Raw genomic sequence first — 25029 nt, 5'->3', positions numbered from 1 at the left:
TTTGGCGTGCTGTCCGGGGGGAGGGCTCCGAGCTCGGAGTTAGGCCCGAACTAAAAGTACTCCCCCCAGTTGGTAAGAGTAGATGGAAATGGAAGTGTAGATGGAACTGGAAGTGAGGAGATGGGGTGGAGGAGGGATGCTGACAAACTTTCAATGAACAGAGACAGGTCTGCTGTGAATTTATACTCTGTCATTGAGTTGATTACTGATTAATCAACAGCTGTGCATGATTTGGTTAATTATCTGAACCTGCTCCTCCCGAACTTTGTTAAATAAAACCTCATTTAATATAAATGAATACCCAAAAAAATAGTATAATACATAAGCAACATGAATAATCAACCATGTGTATACAATAGATAAACAAGAAAAGATATCTCAACAAAATGCATGGAAACACATATGTTCCACGAAATAAATCAATGTAAAAAAATAACATTTGAACTAATTAAAAATGTCCATCATACTTAACTTTAAAACATTTGTGTTTCAGTCCGATGGTAAGTCTGACATCACTGTTTCCAAGTCCAAAAGCTCTATCAGATGCCAAAAACAAACAAACAGTGCTAATATACACTCATTGTGCTGTAACCTTTATCTCTATACTGAAATCTCAGATGGTTAGTTATTCAGCTATTTTGAATCATAAAGTGTTGAAGTCTGGGATACCGTTAGACTGGAGACTGTAATGTACACTGTGGCTTTTGAAAAGCTTAAATGTGTGACTTGAATCAACAGTGTTCATAAATGGTTGTTGAGTATTCTCATGAAACAAGACAGAGGAAGTTAGCCTAGAAATCTAGACGCACCCTAGCGGCAGCAAAATGTATTTCGCAGCCAGGTACGTCTAGCAACTCTCAATAAACCTTCTCGCTGCAAAAACCCAGATTGGGTCAGGCCAATCACGTTGTGTATAGAGTAGGCGGGGGCGGGCTTAACATACACGACAGAGTTGCGACGGTTACCTGGCTGCTGCTACTTGAAAACAAAGAATGGCGGCTGCTGATGGAGAACAACGGTCTTTCGAATCGGCTTTGGCCGCGACTCTGGAGGACTTGGAGTTAAGTTTTTCTTTGAGAAAAGAGCAAAGAACGGCACTTAAGTCATTCTTAAAAAAAGGAAGATGTGTTCGTCGTTTTGCCGGCCAGATATGGCAAAAGTTGAATCTATCAACTAAGCTCCGCTGTTGGGAAAACGCTCTGGTTGGTTGAAGCGCTGTCCTATTGCGTGCAGAGGGAATTAGAAAGACAGCCGTTTATCCCGCCCCTCGGATTGAGCCGTGACTATGGTGAGTTTCCAGACCTAACATCTTGAGGTCTGGCTTGCCAGGCTAAGAGGAAGTAGAAGTAGAGGCTTTGACCCGGAAACAGTATTAAGGTGCAGTAAAATTATCTGTTGTTCTGTGAATGTTCACTGGTGAATTCCAGTCATTTCACTAAGAATCCACACGATCAGCAATTTCGTTTGTGGTCAAAAATGTCACTATGGGACCAAGTTGGTGTGAGGTACTTAAAGAGTTAGAAAAGTGAAAAGGTACAGCATCGTTTTCCGTTTGTTTTTCTTCTTTTCTGGTGGATGGTCCAGACACTTCAATGATTTTCAGGTCTACAGGAGGATTTTTATTCTTGATCAAACTTGTATTTCAGCTTACCGAGTTCCCTGCAAAGTACAACATTTACTGTTAGTAATGTTATTAAAGTGATAGTTGTGAAATTTAATAATTTCCTCAGCCTTGTGACGTTCCAAACCTGTTTGACTTTCTGTCTGTGGAACCCAAAAGCAGATCTCATGCACAATGCAATCCCAGTCACCGTTCGCTTTCACTGCATGAAAAAAATGTGTAAATCATTCATTAAACCATTCTTATGTACACTTGTCTAGTTCAATTCAATGCAACAATTTATGTAAAAATGGTTAAGCTCCAAAAATGTCCCAGAAAAGATCCTAAAAATAATCAATGAGTTCACAACTCATGTGTTATGGGTTGTGTTGCAAGTCTTCTGAAGCCTAATTGCTTTTTCCTATTTTTTTTTTTTTTTTTGTCGAAAAAGACTAAACTTGAAGTTATAATTCAGAGTTAAAATTGTCACAGGTCGGGGTGGGCCAAGCCAGACTGCGCCCACCCCTAAACCACTGTCACCCAGAGGAGCGTATCAAGGAGGAGGCAAGAGGCAGGAGTAAAAGGAATGGCAACTTTATTTTCTATTAAAAAGCAATTAAGAAATCGTAATCTAAAATTCCTTGTCCTCTTCTTCCCAGGAACCCAGAACAGCACCGCCGCGGGTATGGACCGGCGAGTATCTCAGGCGAGTATCACAGGTGAGTAAGGATATCGAGGCTCACTTCCTTCACGGACTGGTGTCAGACGCCCAGTGGGAGAGCGTTGGACAGGTGGATGTCACAGGTGAGTAGAGAAATCACGGCTCACTTCCTCCATAGACTGGTGCCAGACTCACGGTGGGAGAGTAGTAGACAGGTGAGTATCACAGGTGAGTAGAGGGTTCAAGGTGCACTTCCTTTCCAGACTGGTGCCAGACTCGCAGTGGGAGAGCAGTAGACAGGTGAGTATCACAGGTGAGTAGAGGGATCACGGCTCACTTCCTCACAAACTGGTGCCAGACTCACAGTAGGAGAGCGTTAGACAGGTGGATATCACAGGTGAGTAGAGAAATCATATTCATCCATGCAGAGATTGTGTGTGTGTGTGTGTGTGTGTGTGTGTGTGTGTGTAATATATATATATATATATATATATATATATATATATATATATAAATATATGTAGAAAGATGATCCCAGTGCAGGCTCATATACAGCTCTTGACCTCAGGACCAGATCTTCTGACCAGTACAACACACTCACAGTAAGTGAAATGTCTAAAACTACATGTGCAAAAGATTTGCATTCAAAATTCAGATAATAAATAATCTATGTGTTTTTCACATAGACTGTTCATCCCAGACCTGCTGTTCACCAGTCGGGCTCTTCTGAAAATGAAAATGTTTCAGTAAGTGTGAGATCCTCAGGTCTTCTCAATATATTATATAATATATTATCAATAGAGAAATTGTCCTCGTACTCGTCAATAGATAGTGAACATCACTTTAATTTTCATCAATTATAATCACTTAAATGATCTTCTCTCATATCTGTTGTAGCCACACTACAAGCCGCCATGGTAAAATGAAGTACACTTAAACTTTACTCAACTTTTGTGGCATCTCTGGACACACCCACATCACAACTACCAATAAAAATGAGCGACTTTATCTGTGAGCGTCACTGTAGAGTTTCTGTTCTTATATTTTTCATATAAGTATGTTTATAGTTTTTGTCGAACAAAGTAATGGATTATATTCAAGTGTGTGATGAATGAACAGTATTGTCATCAATATACATGTTTTTCACTATGAGCTATTGCTGAAAGGACCTTACACATATTATAGTGTGACTGAATTATGTGCAAATATTATCTGTTTATTAAAGGAACTGTGTGACTGATAGTTTATCTTTATTTTATTTTTTTTAAATAGAAATTAAATTTGCAAAAATAAACGGACCAATTTCAGCCCATTGTTTCATATTGGTGCTTTGAAGCTCGTATCAACCTGTCACGTGATTTCAACAAACGAGACTTTAGTACGTTTTAGGCTTGTTTGACTTGAACCGGAGCTGCACAGACCGATCGGTTTATGACGTCAAAGTACCTCGAGAGTGATTCAAAAGCATACGAGCCGTCTGCTCTCTAATCGCTCTTGCGGTACTTTGGTGTCATTCACAATCAGTCTGTGCAGCTCCGGTTCAAGTCGAACAAGCCCATAATGTTTCAAACCATGTTTTGAAATTGTGTTAATTTGGCACTAGAGGGCTATGATCCCACAGCAAATTTGAAGTCCACCCCTCAGAAATAATTTATATATATTTATATTATTGCTGTGTCTCTGTGCAGATATTGCAGTTCATATCCTTATAAGAGTCTGGTAAAACTGTTCATGATTGTTTTAAAATAATATATGAGTTTTATGTTTGATTGATGTCATTTCCCATTACTGAATTGCCCAATCATGTAGCAAACCAGCACAACCAGATGGGACCAAGATGGGTTTGGCCTGGGTTATCAAACTGGGTTCCAGCCAGTTTTGTCCACAGTTTCCTTGTAGGCCCCACATGGGTTAGCCAGATGAAATGAACACTGCTCAGTGTGCACACTACAGGCAACATGTCAGAGCTAATGAGATAATTAATTAATAAAAAGCAGAAGGAAAGAGGAACAACAATAACAGAAACTACAACTGACTTCAGCCACAGCCTAAGATGAAAGCCTGAAGAGAAAAGAAGACATTAACCCTCTGGGGTCTGGGGTGTTTTTGGGGTCCTTGAGATGTTCTGACATGCCCTGACATTTGTGCTTTTTTCAGTTGCTTATAAACATATTAATAGCAAAGGTGTAAATTCACTCTATATAGCACAAACAGGACTTCCATAATATGTGAGCCACATGTATGTACATGTTTTCATTTTTGAGAGAATAATGTTTATGCATGGTTATCGAAAAAACTAAAAATTAAAGTTTCTGAAATAAGGCCACAAAACACATACTAAATATGTGGCAATAAGACTTTTGTCTAATGGATGTCATCGCCTAGATTTTTTTCTTCAAAATGATGTGAAAATCATCCTGCCTAATCATTCACATAAAACGATACATTGATTTTAGTTTTGTGAAACACTTTTAGTTTGGAAAGCCAATATGCGGATGGGGCGTAAACGCTCCAACAGCATCATGCATATTTAGTAGTTCACACCTGGTGAGACTACGTCCCTGCATACTTAATGAGCCATTCATTCAGGTGTGTCACCTATAGCTAACTTAAATATACAAGCTTCATAAAAATGATCATTCTTGGAGAAAATTTCAGATGGCATTTAGAGGCTTTTGCATCTGAACTCTTCATATATACACCAGAGCATGTGAGCGGAGTGGAGCGGGAGCGAGCGGGGAGCGGGAGGATCTTGGACAGAGCGCAGAGCGGCATTTTTAAAAGGACAGAGCGTCGCCTTATTTCCCGCTCCAATTTCGCTCCGCTCACACCACGAGTCTGAAGCATGCTCAGTCAAACCTAAACCAGGATCCATCTGTCTTGCACAGTCATCAACAGTAGACTATTTTCAGTCAAAACTCGGCTCAGTAATGGAGTTCAAAAAGTAGGCTATACTTCAAAAAGGAAAATGAGAAGTCATACAGGTCAGGTGTAGCCTACTATTAATATAACTAACTAACAATGATAATGTGGTACAAGAAAACGAATGTGGAGACATCGTTTCAGTCAGCAAAGATTCATTTTGGAATCTCAAAAGACATCTCTCGAAAACATGAACGTGAGCTACGCGAACACGCTGGGAAGAAAACAAAAGGTTAGCAAATTGAATACGGTAACTTGTAACAAAGTGTAAATTAGCCTAAATATAGCGTAATATTCAAACAAATTTGTTTTTTTTTCATTCAAGTAGACCTAATGGTTCGTTTTATTTAGCCGAATTTGTGTCGTCCATAATAATATTTATATTATTAGGCTCATTTATTCGTTTAATTTTACAGCAGTTTGTGTGTATGGAAGCCAATTTAAATTTTAATTGTGTGCGTTGCGCAAAAGTTCACTTATCAAAATTCTGGCCTTATAGTTAATTTACTTTTAAAAAATGTATGTATATTTTTGTTTATATAATTATTATTTATATTATTAGGCCCATTTATTCGTTTAATTTTACAGGACTTTTTGTGTAGGCTATATTCCTTCTTACATAGGCCTGTAATTTGAAATAAAACATTTCTATTTGAAAAATGTTGTTGTTACTCATTAGTTGTTTAGGAGGTAAGGCTGTGGTCTAAGCTAAAAGTGATATACATGTAGATTTTTTTCCTTTTTTGGAGCGAGCGGAGGCGATTTGAGTGGAGCGCGAAGCAAACTTCGTTGAGCGCTGAGCGATAATGAGCGGAGCGGCCTGATGTAGCTTTGAGCGGGGGAACGGAGGGGTGAACAGTTCCGTGAGCGATGAGCAGAGATTCTCACCGCTCCACTCCGCTCACATGCTCTGATATACACACACATATATGCATGCACATACATACTTTATAATCTTTTCAAAACTAGTCAACGTCTTTCAGAACTAAAGTATACATTTTATCATACGTATTTCAAAGTAAAGGATTCATTAGTTAGTTGATGACTTTATTTTTGACAAAACACATACAGTATATATTCCTCATCTCAGTATAGCAATAGAGTTTGCTAAAAGCTGTTCATTCAATACAGCAGTATTTGAAAATCAATCATATTTTGTAAAATTACATTTATATTTGCATTTATGTCAAAACCTAGACACTTTTAAACATCAAAAGGACATTTATTAATATGTATTCGTGTCAAAATGACAAATAAACAGATTTTCCTATTCAATTTTGCATGGAAACGCTTCCAAGACGTTTGCGTGTCGCGTGAAAAATAGGCGTTGGTTCTATTTCTAGAATGCACGCGTTTTCCACGCGGCTCGTGCCGGGCCTGAGACGCGCGTCTCACACAGGCAGTGTGCAAACTCTAAACTGTTAACATGGGAGCCGAAATAAAAACGGACACGCCACGCAGCTGAGACGCTTACGCCACGCATCCAGTGTTTCACCCGCCTTATCCAGCGGATGTGGGCGTTTCACAGGTTTGTTTTGATCGCCTCACATTTGCGTTTGAATAGCGCGGTCTCCGTAGGCGGAGTCACATTAAAACTTAATTAGCTGAGATGAGAACGACTGACATCTCTCTCTTTACATACATATTATATAAACTGTGAATATTTGTTTTTTATAAAAATTACTTCATTTAAAATAAGAGAATTCAAGCTTCATGCCTGTGTGTCTGTATGCCTGTTTGACTGAGTATTCGCTGAGTTACAGTTCATTTTCGGACGCGTTTCAGAATTGACTTCACTGATGGAGAGTAGGCAGAACTCGCATCATGTTTATTTTTCTTTATTTAGCGAAAAGCACAACACTTTGTTTTTATTATGAGCACACAAAAAAAAATACACACTAAACAGGATCGATTGATGTATAAGATAAAAATTAATATTTTTTTTTCTTTCTTTTTTTGTACTCATACGGAAAAAAAACGAGCCGACCACAGGGGGTTAAATCTATGAAGATCTCAGCAGAGGAGGATTAAACAACTCCACAAACAGCATTACCAGCTTCACTTATTACTAACCTTTATTTCTGTCAGACGTCTACAGAACTTTTATTGTGAATTAACAGTTTAGATGTTGATGTTTTATTGAAAATAATAGTTTGAAATCACCATTTTGTGTATCAGTGTTTGCTTTAGTTGGGCTCTTGACCCTTGACTTTTGTTGATTAATTTTTTTTCAGCATCTGCAATTGTGTTTTTACTAAAAACATTTGTATGTTGTAATATAAATGAAGAGAGATCATCTGAAGAAGGTTAGTTTGACTGTATGCAGTTGAGGGTAAGTCGCTGGGAAAGTACAACCTGATTGTTAGTATGACTTACAGTTGGTTGATATAATATGAATTAAATATGTACTTTGTCAAACAACTTAAAAAATATTACTTTGATCACTACCATGCATTAACACTATTAGGAGAAGCTGAGATAATTCAAAACGGGTGGTTTATCATTTAGAATATCATGATGATTCTTGATGTCTCAGAGTGACTGACTATAACAAAAAAACAAAAACTTATGCAGAACATTTAAAAAAAAAATCCTTTGCTGTGTTTTTACAGTACATGTCATGCTGTAGTTATACAAGGATGACAATTCAAAACTTAAAAATAAGGGCAAACCAATCAGCATCAGTTATTATATTATGAATGAGATCATGAATCAGGCTATTTAATGATGATTACACTATCATTTTAAGTTGCCAAAACAACCTGAACCATAATGGCTAACTCGGACCACATGTGCCTTTTATAACCAATCACATTTATAACTGTGGTCACATTACAGCCAATTACATTGATCATAAAGAACATTTGTTGCAATTGTTCTACAATCAACTTAGTGTTTAGGGAAATGCAGCCAAGATCATGACAGTATAAATGTTTTGATGACATTTTCATCATGTAGTTGCTTGAATCACAGACTGTCTTATCCAGCATTATTAAAGGTTTGTTAATTTTTTACTACATTAAATCTGTGATGTTACTGCTTAAGATTCAGAAATGCCTTTAGACAATTTTTTTTTCTGTACACACACGGATATCAAAAATCTGCATATGAACCTCAGCAATGGTAACAATCAAGCAAAAAGCTTCATGTTGCAGTGCACGATGGGAGCCACCAATCAAAACGCACCCATGGCTCCAATTATGCATTGCAACATGAATATATTATGCAGCTGAATTGTCCTGTAATTGTCATTGATTGTTCCTGTTTGCTTTTTTTTTTTTTTTTTTTTTTTGCTTTTTTTTTTGTGACTTTAGTAGCTTTTTTTTGTGATGTTCAGAGTTGATCTGTTTGTTAATATTTTGTTCATTGTCACCATTGTTGAGATTCATGTGCTGATTCTTATTGTCTTTGTGAGTCTAAACTGTAGACTCTGCACACCATTAATTTTTGAATTTGTTCATATTAGTTGTGTTTCCACTATTGAGCCAGAAGCTCCACAGTGCTTGCTTCGCTAAAACGTGCCCGTGACACTAACCCATCTTTACACCAACAAATGGAAGTTTTATAAAATAGAAAAAAAGAAGTTTTACCAAAAACTAAACAGAAAAAAATCACTGGAAACAGTGAGATCGTGCCACCGTTTGCTGGCATTTTTGTTGTTTACTTGAATATTTAAAACACAAGCATCGACGTTCTGTTTATTTGGTAGTTACAGGACAGATTTACATCACATTTAGAAAGAATGATCATTTCTACAAATATATGCCACCAAAAATACGACCTGGAGCTTTAGCACTCTCTCCCAGTACAGTTATATTTTCAGTCAGAGAAACAGAGGAAGCTCCTGAAAAAAAAGTTGCTTTATTTTATGATAGTCCGGTATAAAGAGACGAGACGTAGGCAACTGACAGATCAAATAAAAACATGATTGTGATAGCCATTATGATTTGTCTGATTTCTTCAAGCGTTCATATTTACTATGTTAATGGTTAGCGTGCATATTCTTTTGCATAGCGTATAAATATGTCTACCTTATACGGTGATCAGAATCCACATCGGATCACAAACAGAAGTCCTTCAAACATGAAAGTGAGGTAAATTATTTTAAAAGTCTTTAATGCTGACAGAATCATCCGGTGCTGCCGTCTCTAGACTCAGGTAAACTCCATGTCTGTTCGTAACCTCTAGCCCGAGCTGGCCCGCTTTGGACCAAGGTATTCAACAGGCCAGACAATGCTTCTCATTGGTTAGTGGAAAAGTGATGACGTCGATTGAGGCAGGGCTGCACGTCTCGTCTCTCCACATCTCTTCTCATTGGCGTCAAGTCATGACGTCGATTCTAGCGGGTTTTCATTTCCGCAGTTCATTGCAGCATGGTGACTACAGGCAAGCTGCTCTTTTTTTTCTTTTCTTTTTTAAGTGGCCTTCTGAGTGGCTGTCACGGGGTGACAAACAGCTCCAGATCTGTATGAGTGTTTGTCGTCATGACAACTAAACGGCAGATTGGCGACAGGTGTAGGGACTTCACTCTGAACGTCTGATTGAGGCCACTCCCGCTTTTTGGGAGGATAAAACACACAAGGAGGGTGAGGGGTGAGACGCGCAGCAGGTGAGCGGCCGTGGCCGCGGTCGCGGCGGGAGGCCGCGGGAGAGAGAGGACGAGAGAGAGACAGAACGAGAGAGAGACAGACGAGAGAGACAGATGAGAGAGATAGATGAGAGAGCCAGAGAGAACTTCGGCTGGAATGCGGGCGGAGGCCTTGGTGCACTGTGGGTCTGTTGAGTTGCGGTTTTATTGTGGAAATGAGCACGAGTGAAACCTTACAGTGTGTGGTGGAAATGTGAGTGTGGGAATTGTTTCTGCTGTTCACTCGCAATCACGTGTCTGTTCCTCCCTCTGTCTGAGTCCAGTGAAGAGCCTGCTAATGCTGGAAGAACCTGCTAACGCTGTGAGTTATACATATTCTCCTCTCTCTGTCTGAGTCCAGTGAAGAGCCTGCTAATGCTGTGAGTTATACATATTCTCCTCTCTCTGTCTGAGTCCAGTGAAGAGCCTGCTAATGCTGTGAGTTATACATATTCTCCTCTCTCTGTCTGAGTCCAGTGAAGAGCCTGCTAATGCTGTGAGTTACACGTGTCTGTTCCTCCCTCTGTCTGAGTCCAGTGAAGAGCCTGCTAATGCTGTGAGTTACACGTGTCTATTCCTCTCTCTGTCTGAGTCCAGTGAAGAGCCGGCTAATGCTTGAAGAGCCTGCTAATGCTGGAAGAGCCTGCTAATGCTGTGAGTTACACGTGTCTGTTCCTCCCTCTGTCTGAGTCCAGTGAAGAGCCTGCTAATGCTGTGAGTTACACGTGTCTATTCCTCCCTCTGTCTGAGTCCAGTGAAGAGCCTGCTAATGCTGTGAGTTACACGTGTCTATTCCTCTCTCTGTCTGAGTCCAGTGAAGAGCCGGCTAATGCTTGAAGAGCCTGCTAATGCTGGAAGAGCCTGCTAATGCTGTGAGTTACACGTGTCTGTTCCTCCCTCTGTCTGAGACCAGTGAAGAGCCTGCTAATGCTGTGAGTTACACGTGTCTGTTCCTCCCTCTGTCTGAGTCCAGTGAAGAGCCTGCTAATGCTGTGAGTTACACGTGTCTGTTCCTCCCTCTGTCTGAGTCCAGTGAAGAGCCTGCTAATGCTGTGAGTTACACGTGTCTATTCCTCTCTCTGTCTGAGTCCAGTGAAGAGCCTGCTAATGCTTGAAGAGCCTGCTAATGCTTGAAGAGCCGGCTAATGCTTGAAGAGCCTGCTAATGCTGGAAGAGCCTGCTAATGCTGTGAGTTACACGTGTCTATTCCTCTCTCTGTCTGAGTCCAGTGAAGAGCCGGCTAATGCTTGAAGAGCCGGCTAATGCTTGAAGAGCCGGTTAATGCTTGAAGAGCCGGCTAATGCTTGAAGAGCCTGCTAATGCTGGAAGAGCCTGCTAATGCCGTGAGTTACACGTGTCTATTCCTCCCTCTGTCTGAGTCCAGTGAAGAGCCTGCTAATGCTGTGAGTTACACGTGTCTATTCCTCCCTCTGTCTGAGTCCAGTGAAGAGCCTGCTAATGCTGTGAGTTACACGTGTCTGTTCCTCCCTCTGTCTGAGTCCAGTGAAGAGCCTGCTAATGCTGTGAGTTACACGTGTCTATTCCTCTCTCTGTCTGAGTCCAGTGAAGAGCCTGCTAATGCTTGAAGAGCCTGCTAATGCTTGAAGAGCCGGCTAATGCTTGAAGAGCCTGCTAATGCTGGAAGAGCCTGCTAATGCCGTGAGTTACACGTGTCTATTCCTCCCTCTGTCTGAGTCCAGTGAAGAGCCTGCTAATGCTGTGAGTTACACGTGTCTATTCCTCCCTCTGTCTGAGTCCAGTGAAGAGCCTGCTAATGCTGTGAGTTACACGTGTCTATTCCTCCCTCTGTCTGAGTCCAGTGAAGAGCCTGCTAATGCTGTGCCGAGAAACGCGAAGAGAACGCTGAAGAGAATGCGGAAGCTGTGGATTGTGTCCAGTCCTCTCTCTGTCCGAAGGTGCTGAGAAACGCGAAGAGAATGCGGAAGTTGTGGATTATGTCCATTCCTCTCTCTGTCCGAAGGTGCTGAGAAACGCGAAGAGAATGCGGAAGTTGTGGATTATGTCCATTCCTCTCTCTGTCCGAAGGTGCTGAGAAATGCGAAGAGATACATGAAGAGATAACTTGAACTGAAGAGACTTTTAACATTGTTTTTATTATTTAATAAAGAGTATATTTATTTTGAATGCTGTGTCTGCCATGTCCTTCGTGCCCACGGCCGGCTCCTCAGGGGCGGCACGCAAGCGAAGGGGTGGGCGGCCCGCTGGCGCTCCACCTCGACCTGTGACATGGCCTTTAGTGTTTTTAGTTAATTTTGGACAAAATTAAGACTGTTAACCTTATCCAACTAAACGGTACTGGATTAACCTTATGTAATTAACTTAAGTTAATTGAAATAAATAATGTTACATAAATCCAACATAACCTAGTTTGAACTTGATTAGCTTCACTGAACTCAATGAGACCCTTATTTCTGACTTAGATTTATGTTGTTGATTACAGCATAGCCGAGATTCTACATATCTAGAATTTTAGATATAGTACAAAGGATTACTGTTTGAAAAAAATAAATAAAAATCTTTCTTTTAGGCACACACAGACATCAAGATCCAGTGTATGCATCTCAACAATGGTGACGAGCAGAATATACAATTAGAAAAAGGAAATTACTAAGATAATTCAGTTCATAATTTATTCATACTGCAATGCATGATGGGAGCCATTAATGTGTTGTGATTGGTGGCAGCCAGAGGAAAAGTTATTGTTACCATTGTTGAGATTCACAGGCTGATTATTGATGTCTGTGTTTATCAATAAGTCTTTTGATCAGAACAATGTTTATTAAATATTTTGGATTATATTAAAAATACTGAAAATCATAGGTTGAAGAATCACAGAGCTGCTGTAATTATCAAATTAAACCACATTTCTCAATAAATTTGATTTTTCAGATCATAACACGATTATGTCTAAACATAACCAACACCATCAGATCACATTAGTTTTTCGTTCATCTGACTGTTATAAATCAATAACAGCAGACAAACAAAATTTAAAGTAAACATGTAATGGTCAAGAGCCCAACTAAAGCAAACACTATTCTCCATAATGGTAACTTACAATTTGTGATTTTCTCCTTCAGTGATTCTGCTTGTTAACATCAGGTGTCTTCAATAATGCTCAATCATAACTCAATTAATCACTTAATTATCTCATTAACTTTAACACTGCTTCGGTGTTCGTTTAACACTCTGCTCAGAGTTTATTTAATTCACACTTTTCGGTGTTAATTTAACACTGGGGATTTTGCTGTGTCCTTCTCTTTCTTTGACACTAAACAACTGATTTATTGTTGCATCACTGCATCAACAGAAAGAGAATCATAATAAAGAAAATATCGTTCCTAATGCCCAAACAAAGGGATCACTAATCGCCATAAATATTTTAGGAAAATCAAAATCAATTTATGTAGTCAACTTATGTTATGTTCTCACAAATTTTTCAGTTGTATTGACAATTCAACATTCAAGATTACTTTGGGAAATGAGTGAATGCAAACAAAGACAAATAACTGCAGAAGTGGAGGAAATGAGTGAAAGGTCCATTAAGAATTTCCCTGCCTCAAAAACCACACTCAAACCAATCAATTAATCTTAACTTGGGTTTTCTGAGTAAATAAAACATAGTATGTGAATAGTACAGATTACTAGATTTTTACAATTAAGTTAAGACATTAAGTAAAGTTAACTAAAAAAGTTTTAGTAAGAACCAATGTTGGATTTTACAGTGTGAATAAAAATAACTTGCTAGGGCTGGGCGATATATCGCACGATATTGTTATGCGCATCTCATCAGTAAAGCCGGTTCCTTGATTAGTAGTAAATCACCATCACCTGCTTTCAGATGAAGCGGCATTTACTACAAAGAGCCGTAATTAACTGACAAGCTGAGCCATATCGCATTAATATCGCGGACGTATCGCCAGCGATATTTAATGCGATATGGCTCAGCTTGTCAGTTAACTACGGCTCTTTGTACACAGCGAAACATCCAGTGTTAAATTAACACCCCTGGGAGTGTATGAGTCCACACTCAAGAGTCTTTAAGTTAATGAGATAACTAAGTGATTAATTTAGTGATGATTGACTATTATTGAAGACACCTGATGTTAACAAGCAGAATCACAGAAGGAGAAAATCACAAATTGTAAGTTACCATTGTGGTGATGGGTGTTTGCTTTAGTTGGGCTCTAGACCATTATATGTTTACTTTAGACTTTGTTTGGCTGTTGTATCTGAGTTATAACAGACAGATAAACAAAGAATAAAAAGTGATCTGATGGTGTTGGTTATGTTATGACAATCATCATTTGAACTTGATCACTGAACTCATTAAGATCCTTCTTTCTGACTTAGATGTATGTTGTTAGTTGCAGCATTACTGTGAATCTGCATAAATGCCCAGAATTATTAATATAATATAAAAGATTTCTTAAAAGTTGTTTTAAAAATTTTTTTTTTTTAGGCATACACAGACGTCAAGATTCAGTCAATGTATCTCAACAATGGTGACGAGCAGAATATTCAATTAGGAAAAGTAAATTACATAGACAATTCAGATCATAATTTATTCATAACGCAATGCATGATGGAAGCCATTAATGAGTTGTGATTGGTGGCAGGCACTGCAACATGCTTTATTATTGTCACCATTGTTGAGATTCACAGGCTGATTATTGATGTCTGTGTTTCTAAAATAAAATAATTTGAAAGTCTTTTGATCAGGACAATGTTTATTAAATATTTTTGATTTACAAGTAAAATACTGATAATCGTAAGCTGAAGAATCACAAAACTGCAGCTATCAAATCAAACCAAACTATTTCAATAAGTTTTCTTTTTCAGATCACAGCATGATTATGTCAAAACATAACCAACACTATCAGATCACACTTTACTTTGTTCATTTAACTGTTATAAATCAATAACAGCAGACAAACAACAGTAAAAATTAAAGTAAACATGTAATGGTCTAGAGCCCAACTAAAGCAAACACCCATCACAATAACGGTGGCTTACAATTTGTGATTTTCTTCTTCAGTGATTCTGCTTGCTAACATCAGGTGTCTTCAATAATGTTCAATCATCACTAAATTAATCACTTAATTATGTCATTACCTTTAACACTCTTGAGTGTTAATTTAACACTCTTATTTTAACACTTTACACTCTTGAGTGTGGACTCATATACACTCACAGCCCCAGGCAACACATTCGCCCCAGGAGTGTTAATTTAACACCGCTCCATCTGAAAGCAGGTGATGGCGATTTACTACTAATCAAGGGAACCGGCTTTACTGATGAGATGCGCCTAACAATATCGCGCGATATATCGCCCAGCCCTACTTGAAACTGAGTTTGTTGACATTGCCAAGCCCGCATTAATGCACGGGCTTACCTGGGCTGAAGCCCAGGGGCCTCCCAAGTTCAGGGGCCTCCCATGTTCAGGTTTATGATGAGCTGAAAAGGTCATATTGTTTTAACTTGTCAGATTTTGTCGCTGTATGTCGCTAGTCGCTTGTGGACGTTGGTAGTGCTGTCGCTCTAATGTTATTGTTATGGTGCGTTTATACCAAACGCGAATAGAGCGTCTGGCGCGACGCCGCGCGAGTGATTTCAATGTTAAGTCAATGCAAAGACGCGTTTACGTGCGTCTAGAGGTCCCGCGGCGCGAATGAGGCAAAAGTCCGCTCAGTGCCGCTAACGTCTCGCTTTGTGTCTGTTGCGAGTGTGTTTAATCGAAGTTTTTTTTCAACACACAGACAGATGCACGCGATTACATTTAGAAATAGACAAGCTTTGTTTCCAAATGCACCAAGCAATGATCCTTTCAATTTTATAAACTTTTATAAACCCAGCCAATATAATCACAATGAACACATCCAAAATAAAATCTTTAACATGTAGGTTATATAACAACTGCAAAGCATCTAATTTGTAAACAAAATGATTTACGCACTAAATCCAGCATAAACTCACTGAGACTGTCGACAGTTTCTTTTCCATGCATCATTTTATTATAGCCTACACAGCAAAAAGTCCAGTGTTAAATTAACTCTCCTGGGAGTTTATATGGCTCCAGAGTCAGTGTTAAAATATGAGTGTTAAATTAACACTCAAGAGTGTTAAAGGTTATGAGCTCATTAAGTGATTAATTGAGTGATAATTGAGCATTATTGAAGACACCTGATGTTAGCAAGCAGAATCACTGAAGGAGAAAATCTGTTTTTTTTTAAGTAACCGTTATGGAGATCAGTGTTTGATTTAGTTGGTCTCTTGACCCATAAATCATTAACTTTACACTTTGTTTGGCTGTTGTATCTGAGTTATAACTCTCAGATGAACAAAGAAAAAAGGTGATCAGGTGGTGTTGGTTATGATTTGATAATCATAATTTCACCTGAATATCAGCTGTCATTTAGAGAGTCAGATTTACCTTTTTGATTACAGAGCCTGTGATTCTACAGCAAATTAATTTTATTATTTTCAATATAATGCAATATATTTCTTAAAAATTCTGATAAAAATACCTAGAAATTTGCTTTAATTAGACACACAGACATCAAGAATCAGCCTGTGAATCTCAACAATGGTGACAATAATAAAGCATGTTGCAGTGCATTCTGGGTTCCACCAATCAAAACTCATTCATGGCTCCCATCATGCATTGCGGAATGAATAAATTATGATCTGAATTGTCTTACTAATTTCCTTTTCCTAATTGAATATTCTGTTTCTCACCATTGTTGAGATTGATACACTGATTCTTGATGTCTGTGTGTGCCTACAAGAAAGATTTTGTTTTATCAGAACAACTTTTAAGAAATCCTTTAGACTAGTTAGAAAAAAAGATCTTATGCTGTAGAATCACAGTGACGCTGCAATCAACAATATACATTTAAGTCAGAGATTAGACTCTAAATGAGTTCAGTAATACAGGTGAAATTATGATTATGTCAAAACATAACCAACAAAACTTGATCAACTTTCTCTTTGTTCATCTGGCAGTTATAACTCAGGTACAACAGCCAAAGATAATCTTATGTTTACAGTTTATGAATAAAGAGCCCAACTAAAGCAAACACTGATCTTCATAACGGTATCTTAAAAAAAATATTTTCTCTTTTGGTGATTCTGCTTGTTAACATCAGGTGTCTTCAATAATGGTCAATCATCACTCAATTCTTCGTCAACAGCTTGTACGGTTGATGGTGCTCAATTTGAACTGGCCCAAAAGAGGAAGTTAAGGGCTTGTGTGTTTAAATTAACCATTTCTAAACCAGTTGCAATGAGTATGACTGAAGTGATTTTTTTTTTAAGTTATATTTGTTTGTTTACTAGGTAATGTACTATAAAAATGACAACATAATTAAACCATTGAATTTAACAGAAATAAGCCACTGTACATTTGTTGTAGGTGTTGCTATGGTGATGTCGGTCAGAATTCCTCCTCATTTTCCTCTGATCTTTCTGCTCATGGCTTACGGTTAGTCAGTGCAACACTTCAGAAACTCTCAAAAGATTTTGCATACCACATTTTTTATAAACAATAGCTGCTACTTTGCTGCTAATTTCTGTGTTTCAGGGGTTTCTAGTGCTGATTGGGGTGTGAGTTACAGTCCTTCACACATCTGTGCACTAAAGGACTCAACAGTGATAATGAGATGCACTTATACATACCCTACTGACCATCAGATCATGACTGTATTCTGGAGCAAAAAATAGACAGACCTGACATTGGAGAATTTCTCAGTACCACTAGGTCAATCTGACACATTGGCACATTCAGAATAAAATGCACTGTAAAAATGCACTAAAACTCGAGTTAACTAATTTCACTTGCCGAAACCGACTGTCTTAAATTAACCAACTGTCATTTAAAAGTATTAACTAAAATTTATAATGCATTAATAAAGTGAGCAAAGTATTACTGTGAACTTATTTCATTTGAAACCACAAAAAAATTTCGGTAAATAAAGAGATTTCCACTGGATCAGCATCTACACAGTCACTGCCTGTTAAATAAAGCAACATGCAGCAAATCATCAATGTTTATAGATCTTCTCCTGGACTGAAGCACAGGCTCTACTCTTCTGCACAATGGTGACCCAAAAAATACATTTTACAGTAAACTACTGGCAACAGTGTTGCCAGTATATACCTGTTTTTTAACTTACAGTTTATTACTGTAAAATACATTCTGTGGGTGTGTCTTTTTATCTTACACTGTTAACCCTTTCAACCCCACAGGGAAATCCACACTACAAAGAGTAAAAGTAACATTGAGACAGTGTTGCAGTGAGATAATTAAGGGAATATGTAAGTGATTGTTGAGCATTAGTGATGAACACCTGCTGTTAGAACAGAAAATAGAGAAACACAAGACCTACAACTGACTTCCAGCCATTACACATTATTACACTTATTATTAACCAGTATGACTTTATTTCATACATCTACAGAAGTTGTTATTGAGATGTTTAATTGAAAACGTTTGTTTGAAGTTACCATTTTAGAGATCAGTGTTTGCTTTAGTTGGGATGCTGATGCTAAAACATTAGTGTTTCTTTTGCTGCTTCAGCTGTGTTTTTGTGCAAGTCACACTTGTGCACACACACAGTTTATGAATGAATGCGGTTATGTTGATTATGGTGATAAAATCATCATATTGCCTGTTTATTCACTAAGGAGGTCATTCCTACTCATTCAGAGTTTTATCTTCATTTAAAAGTGTTACATTAGCACTGTGAAACCACAGCAATAAATTATAATTACTTATTTGTTTAACACATCATGCATAAACCAAAAAATAACAAAGCTATGCTGTCTTTTAGAAAAACATAGATATCACAATTTAGCACATGAATCTCAACAATGGTGGCAATATTTTTTTATTATTCATGCAGCAGTGCATGCTGGGAGTTTTATACTATCCTGGAACCCAGCATGCATTGCGACATGAAACTTTTGATTGTCACCATTGTTGAGATTCATGTGCTGATTGTTGATTTCTGTGTGTGTCTGAGTCAACCAGGAGTTAAACATGTTTTAATGCACTATATGATTACTATATTGTTCAGAAGACCTGATAATAGAAATGTTGATTTCATGTTGTAGATTCACAATTATATATGCTAAATATGAAATACCCATAAATTCAAAGAATATACAGGAAAGATCTGAATATCAGACATGTCCAGGATGATTGGTAAACAATCACAAAAGCCAATAATAACTAATCATCTTCCTCTTGACTTTTTCTTGCCACAACAAATGTGTTTTATAAACTCACTGTTACAGCAGCCAGAGAGAAATGAACGGTAAGTAGTCAAGGGACAAGTGACCAACTAAAGCAAATACTGATCTCCATCATGGTGAAAACAAACTTTATTATTAACTCAATCTCTGTAAATTCTCAACAAGAACTTTTGTACATGTCTGAAACAAATAATCGTAAACTGGTTTGTAAACTGGTTTCACACTCAGTGTTCCTGGAAGTCAATTGTAGTTTTTGTGTTTCTCTTTTTTCTGTTCTTGTTTCTCTGTCCTTCAGTGATTCTGCTTATCAGGTGTTCATCAGTTTCTCAATTCACTCACTTCTTTTCATTCAAGTGGACTATATTAGTGAACTAATGTAGGCAATAGTGATTGAGGATATAGGGTGTGAGTGAAAACAGCCTCTGATTGTCGACTTTGAGCACTGTTAATTCACAGTATATTCCTGTAGGCTAGTTTTATTTTATACGGTATATTACTGTTTTAATGGAAAATGGTATGATATTGTCAGAATTTGGCCTTTTTTTACAGCAAGGGTTAACAGTGTGACTTATGCGCTCATACCAGCTTCATACGGTTCTGCCTCATAAGATGCAGTTGTTCAGCATGGCAACTACATGTTGTCATGTTGTAAATAAGACAAGATCTGTATTGTAAACCTCTCTATGTTGCGTTTGTTGCTGTTTTTGGCTTATACAGTTAAACCTTGCTGTAAAAAAATGGCCAAATTCTGACAGTAACATACCATTTTCAATTAAAACAGTAACATACCGTAGATTACAGTAAAGAACTGTTCAATTAACAGTAAATTATTTTACCATTAATTTACAGGTCAAAGTTTTACAGTGCAATGCAGATATTCCGGAAAATGAAAGAGTGCCACTGGCAACACAAATCGGATCTGGATAGTTGCAATACACATCGTGGACAGTCAATAATTTTACATTAGATTCCAATTGGATACACAAATGAACAGATTTAGACTGACAGTGTGAATGTAGCCAATGTGACACCATCCACTCTTACTCAAGACTTTTTCCCAAATCAGAAAATGTTTCGAATGACTCAGGAACCGAAATAAATGTTTTTTTTTTTTTTTTTTATCTATACATTATCATTCTCGTAATCAGAATGGTCTATTAGTTGCACTCAGCTGTTCCTTGTGTGCACAGGAGATAAGAAAGAGGAAGAAACATTTCTGTCAGGGCTTTTTTAAATAAATACTGTTAACCATGTTAAAGTCATCAGTTTAATGCCTGCTGATCAGACACACCAGAACACGGTAAGAGATCCTCAGGTTAAAATGTGAATATAGTCAGTTTAATACTGTTGTAGAAATATTCTCATTCTAAACTCTGCTCAGAGCATCATGATGCGTTATGGCAATGCTTTTGAAGATAAAGATTGTGTTTTTATCCTGATGCATGTATTATATTCAGGCCTGGTTCAACGGGGTGCTAAAGAGCAGTTGAAACTATATTCATTCTGAGCACGTAAAAGCAATGGCCAATCAGATGTGTTTCAGTTAGTCAGAGTCCACTCAATACAACACTGAGTTCTGCACTCTTGTGAATCCTCTCATTATAACCAACAAAGTGTAAATGAGTCATTATGCAGTGTAGTCAGCTTAATTGATTAGAACGGGAATTTAGCAGGAATGAAGAGCTCGCACTAAACTGAAGTGATTGACAGCTTCAGTGATTATAAAGGGATTTATATGTATAATCCATTCACAATTTGAATGAAAGTTTTGTTTTTCATGCTGCTAATTGGATCGATGGCCACGTACACACTGCAAAGATTCAGGAGTAACAACTGCTAATGAATACGCTAAATATTCGTTCCGTGAGTCACTCCCGAAATTGCGATGATTTGACATAGTGATAACCATGGCAACGGACAAGACAAAATTGTCCCAAAAAAATAAATAAAAATTAATTCAATAAAAAAATAAAGAAAGAAGATTAACCGAATAACAGATTAAGAATACAGAATAACAGATTCATTAAAAAAAAATATCTGAGAGTTACATAATTGTATTATTAGATAAGTAAATAATATTAGCATTTACTTAGAATTATAAATGATTATTTAATTATATATATATATATATATATATATTTTTTTTTTTTTTTTTTTTTAAATAGTTAAATAAAATTCGTAAAGGGTTAAAGGGAGTGTGATCCAATTATTGTTTGCTTTGGAGTGAAATTGCTACCAAGAATCCTGAAATTTTACTGGTCTTGATACTGACTAATGAAATCACTTTCTCATTAGTCAGCAACACATGCCCTAATAATATTATTGAACGCTGTTGCATAATTATTTGTTGAAGTTATGACTAGTAATCTCATAAGTTTCCCATGTACATTATGCTATTGCTACGGTGGTGCAAGGAGCCGTTGCTTACACACTTTGAGCACTGTAACTAATTTCAGAAGCGCCTTCAGTGATCTGATTCTGGAATCAAGCCTGATTATATTGTTGATCTTGCAGTGATGTCAGTCAGAATGGCTCCTCCTCTTCCTCTGATACTTCTGCTCATGATTCTCGCATTTCACGGTGAGCTACGAGTTCATTTTAACTTTAGTCAATCATCCTTTTGAACCCCCTTTCACATTTTTTGTATGAATCAAAAATATAATATTAAGCAAATGTTAGTCTTTAGTTTAGTAAAAAACATACCAAGATAAAAATCAATGTAAAATCAAAGTTATGTACTGTACATCACTAACTATTATTTTTATTGCTTTACAATGTAAACAGTTCATGTGTTCCAGAGAAAAAAGTAACAGCGTAAACATTTGGAACAACATGAGGGTAATTGTAATTTGTGTGTGTGTGTGTGTGTGTGTGTGTGTGTGTGTGTGTGTGTGTGTGTGTGTGTGTGTGTGTGTGTGTGTGTGTGTGTAAACTATCCCTATATTCTGTGTTTCAGGGGTTTCTAGGTATGATTGGGGTGTGAGTTACAGTCCTTCACACATCTGTGCACTAGAGGACTCAACAGTGATAATGAGCTGCACTTATAAATACCCTACTGGATATAAGATCATGAAAGTGTTCTGGGCCAAAACACTGGTAATAGATTATGTCGAGCCTCCAGATCTGTCTGAGGACCCTGAATACAGTCAGAGGCTTCAGTATCTGGGAGATAAACAGCAGAACTGCACCGTCAGACTGAGTCATGTGACACTGAAGGATTCACACATGTACTATTTCAGATTCATCACTGATAAAGAAAAATGGATTGGTAAACCAGGAGTGACTCTGACTGTCACAAGTGTTTTTGGTGAGGTTTATCTCTTCTTCTGTGCATTATGTTGAATAAATAATCAGTGTATGACAGCAGCACTAGATATAATGTGTGTGTTGTGTTCAGATCTTCAGGTGGAGTCTCCTAAGAGAGTGACAGAGGGAGATTCAGTCACTCTGAGATGTAAAAGCAGCTGCGCTCTGACTGACAGAGCAACATTCATCTGGTACAGAAACTCACAGCCATTAACTGAGAGAAGAGACAGAAACAATGAACTCCTGCTGCAGTCAGTCATAAGAGAGGATTCAGGCAGATATAGCTGTGCTGTAGACGGACACACTCACATCTCTCCTGATGTCCAGCTCAGTGTCATGTGTGAGTACAGATTAATTAATTAATTTTAAGATTAGGAGATTGTGTTTGAATTAGATGATTTAAGGTTTTAATTTTTGCACTTTTTAGACCCTCCAAAGAACATCTCAGTGTTGATAAATGGATCTGGTGTAATAGTGGAGGGAGATTCAGTGACTCTGAACTGCATCAGTGACTCAAACCCTCCTGCAGAAATCAGCTGGATTAAAGGAGGAACGATTGTAGGATCTGGAAGAATCTACAGCATCTCAAAGATCAGCTCTGATGACAGTGGAGAATACAAGTGCAAGTCCATCAATAAACATGGAGAGAAATACTCTGATGCTGTGACTTTAAACGTCATGTGTGAGTTCATGATCATCTGCACATTGTTTCAAATTTCCAAGTTCATCATTTTCTAATATCTATATAGTGAATTTTTATGTTTAGATCCTCCCAGGAGCGTCTCAGTGTTGATGAGTGGATCTGATGTAATAGTGGAGGGAGATTCAGTGACTCTGAACTGCATCAGTGACTCAAACCCTCCTGCTCTGAACTTCAGCTGGTTTAAGGAGAATGAAACCTCAGCTGTTGGATCTGGACAGAGTTTCAGTGCACTACAGAGTGGACGCTTCTACTGTCAGGCTCACAATCAACATGGATCTCAGAGATCAGACGCTGTAACTGTCACAGGTGAAGCTTTTATTAACACACTCCTGTATCTTCACATCATTCATCAGTTTGGAGAGTTAATCATGATGATCTTCCTCTTTCAGTTCATCATGTTGCTGGTAGGAATGTGATTGTGATCACAGCGGCATCTGGAGGAGTTTTCTTCATCATCATATTATTATTATCATTTATTATGTAAATAAAAGTCTATCAATAAAGAGTGCATAAATATACAGTAATACTTTCAAACTAATTCAGAAAGATATTTGATTATTAATGGTAGGCTATATGAAACAATGAAATTACTTGTTTGTGTTTTTGACAGTAAGAAGAAAAGGATAAACAGAAGATCTGCTATAAATGAGGTGAGATGATCAAAGAACCACAGAATAATATCATTGAAAGAATAAAATTAGATTTTTTTGTAAATTCAGAGATGGTTTTCTTTTTACAGCTGGTCCAATGTGAAATATTGATTTGAGCATAATTATGTTTTACTGTTTGAGTAAGAGACTGTAGAGTGACAACACTTTTGATACTTGATTGACGCTTCTGTTCCTAGGGAGTTGGCAAAAACTCTTCCTTTATTGTTACTGCAACAGTTTGTGATCAAGTCAGATTACATAATATGTTGGGAAATTATCAGACTGCTCAAACATCTCATGGCAAACTGACAAATACTGAGATGTGAACTCACAGCATTTAAAATTTCTTGTTTTGTACTGTAAGTCCTTCTCCTTGTTCCCTATCGATACGGTGCACTCGTACTGCATCGCTCCTTTTTCTCAGATTTTACTGAAGTTTTAATAAAATCACACAGTAAAACTGCACGAGCCAAAGGATGCTCCGCGGAGAGGAACGAACCTATGGCGTGAAAGCCCGCCAGAGCCCGCTGAGTTATCCGGCCAGTACTATAAAGGCAAATTTCGGTGCATTCTGCTGACATTGGGCGGCTGAGAATGACAAAAACAGAATAACAGAGCCTATTTCTCTAAAAGAGCACTTTTAGCTGGCGTTTGTTTTAAAACGCCGTGCCTCTAAAACGCTTTGCTTCGCTTGCTGGTGTTGTGCTGAATTTCGACCCCCTGCCAAATTATTACCCCCCTCGTTGAAGTCAGTACCTGATTGGCTAATCCTAACCCCACCCCTAATCATAACCCCTCCCCCACAACTAATCCTAAACCTACTAATGCTAGGGGGGTAATAATTTGGCGGGGGTTAAAATTCGGCACAACACCGGCCCTGCCCCCCGCAAGCCGCGTTCATTGATAACGGATACTTTCAGTATGAGGGCGCGAGTCTCGCCTCGCTGCATTATTGGACTGCTTTCTCTGAAGAAAGCGGCAACTCCTCGTTCTCCACCATTCTTTTTCTCTCAAGCATGAGACGAAGCAAGAATGGAGCCACTGGGCTGAATGAATGGGACTAAGTGAGTGTTACCAGCATCAGGGCTGGGAAGCCTGTGTGGGTAAGTTGAATGAACCACTCTTGCCGGCTCTGTAGAATAATTAAAGAAACGCTGTGAGACAGGAGGGTAACACTTTATTTCGATAGTCCACTTTAGACATTCCACTAACTATAAGTAACTTTGCAACTACATGTCAACTAACTCTCACTGGAGTATTAGTACACAGCAAAAACTCCAGTGT

The 25029-nt window shown here is 38.0% G+C and overlaps 1 protein-coding gene across 1 annotated transcript; it reads left to right on the top strand.

Moving 5' to 3' along the window:
- Nucleotides 1-100: 100 nt before the first annotated feature.
- On the top strand, nt 101-23511 carry LOC308687954 (B-cell receptor CD22-like; the record flags this gene model as incomplete). The annotated part of the gene is made up of 7 exons (XM_081360773.1): nt 101-112; nt 2093-2164; nt 2260-2404; nt 22043-22384; nt 22484-22732; nt 22820-23074; nt 23159-23511. 7 exons carry the CDS (start codon nt 101-103, stop codon nt 23509-23511), a joined length of 1428 nt encoding a protein of 475 aa, XP_081216899.1.
- Nucleotides 23512-25029: the final 1518 nt, after the last annotated feature.

The sequence above is a fragment of the Scardinius erythrophthalmus genome (genome assembly GCF_964197995.2).
Source record: "Scardinius erythrophthalmus genome assembly, chromosome: 3".
Taxonomy (NCBI): domain Eukaryota; kingdom Metazoa; phylum Chordata; class Actinopteri; order Cypriniformes; family Leuciscidae; genus Scardinius; species Scardinius erythrophthalmus.
Note: the sequence above shows the minus strand (reverse complement) of the source record. Positions and strands in the feature narration are given on the sequence as shown.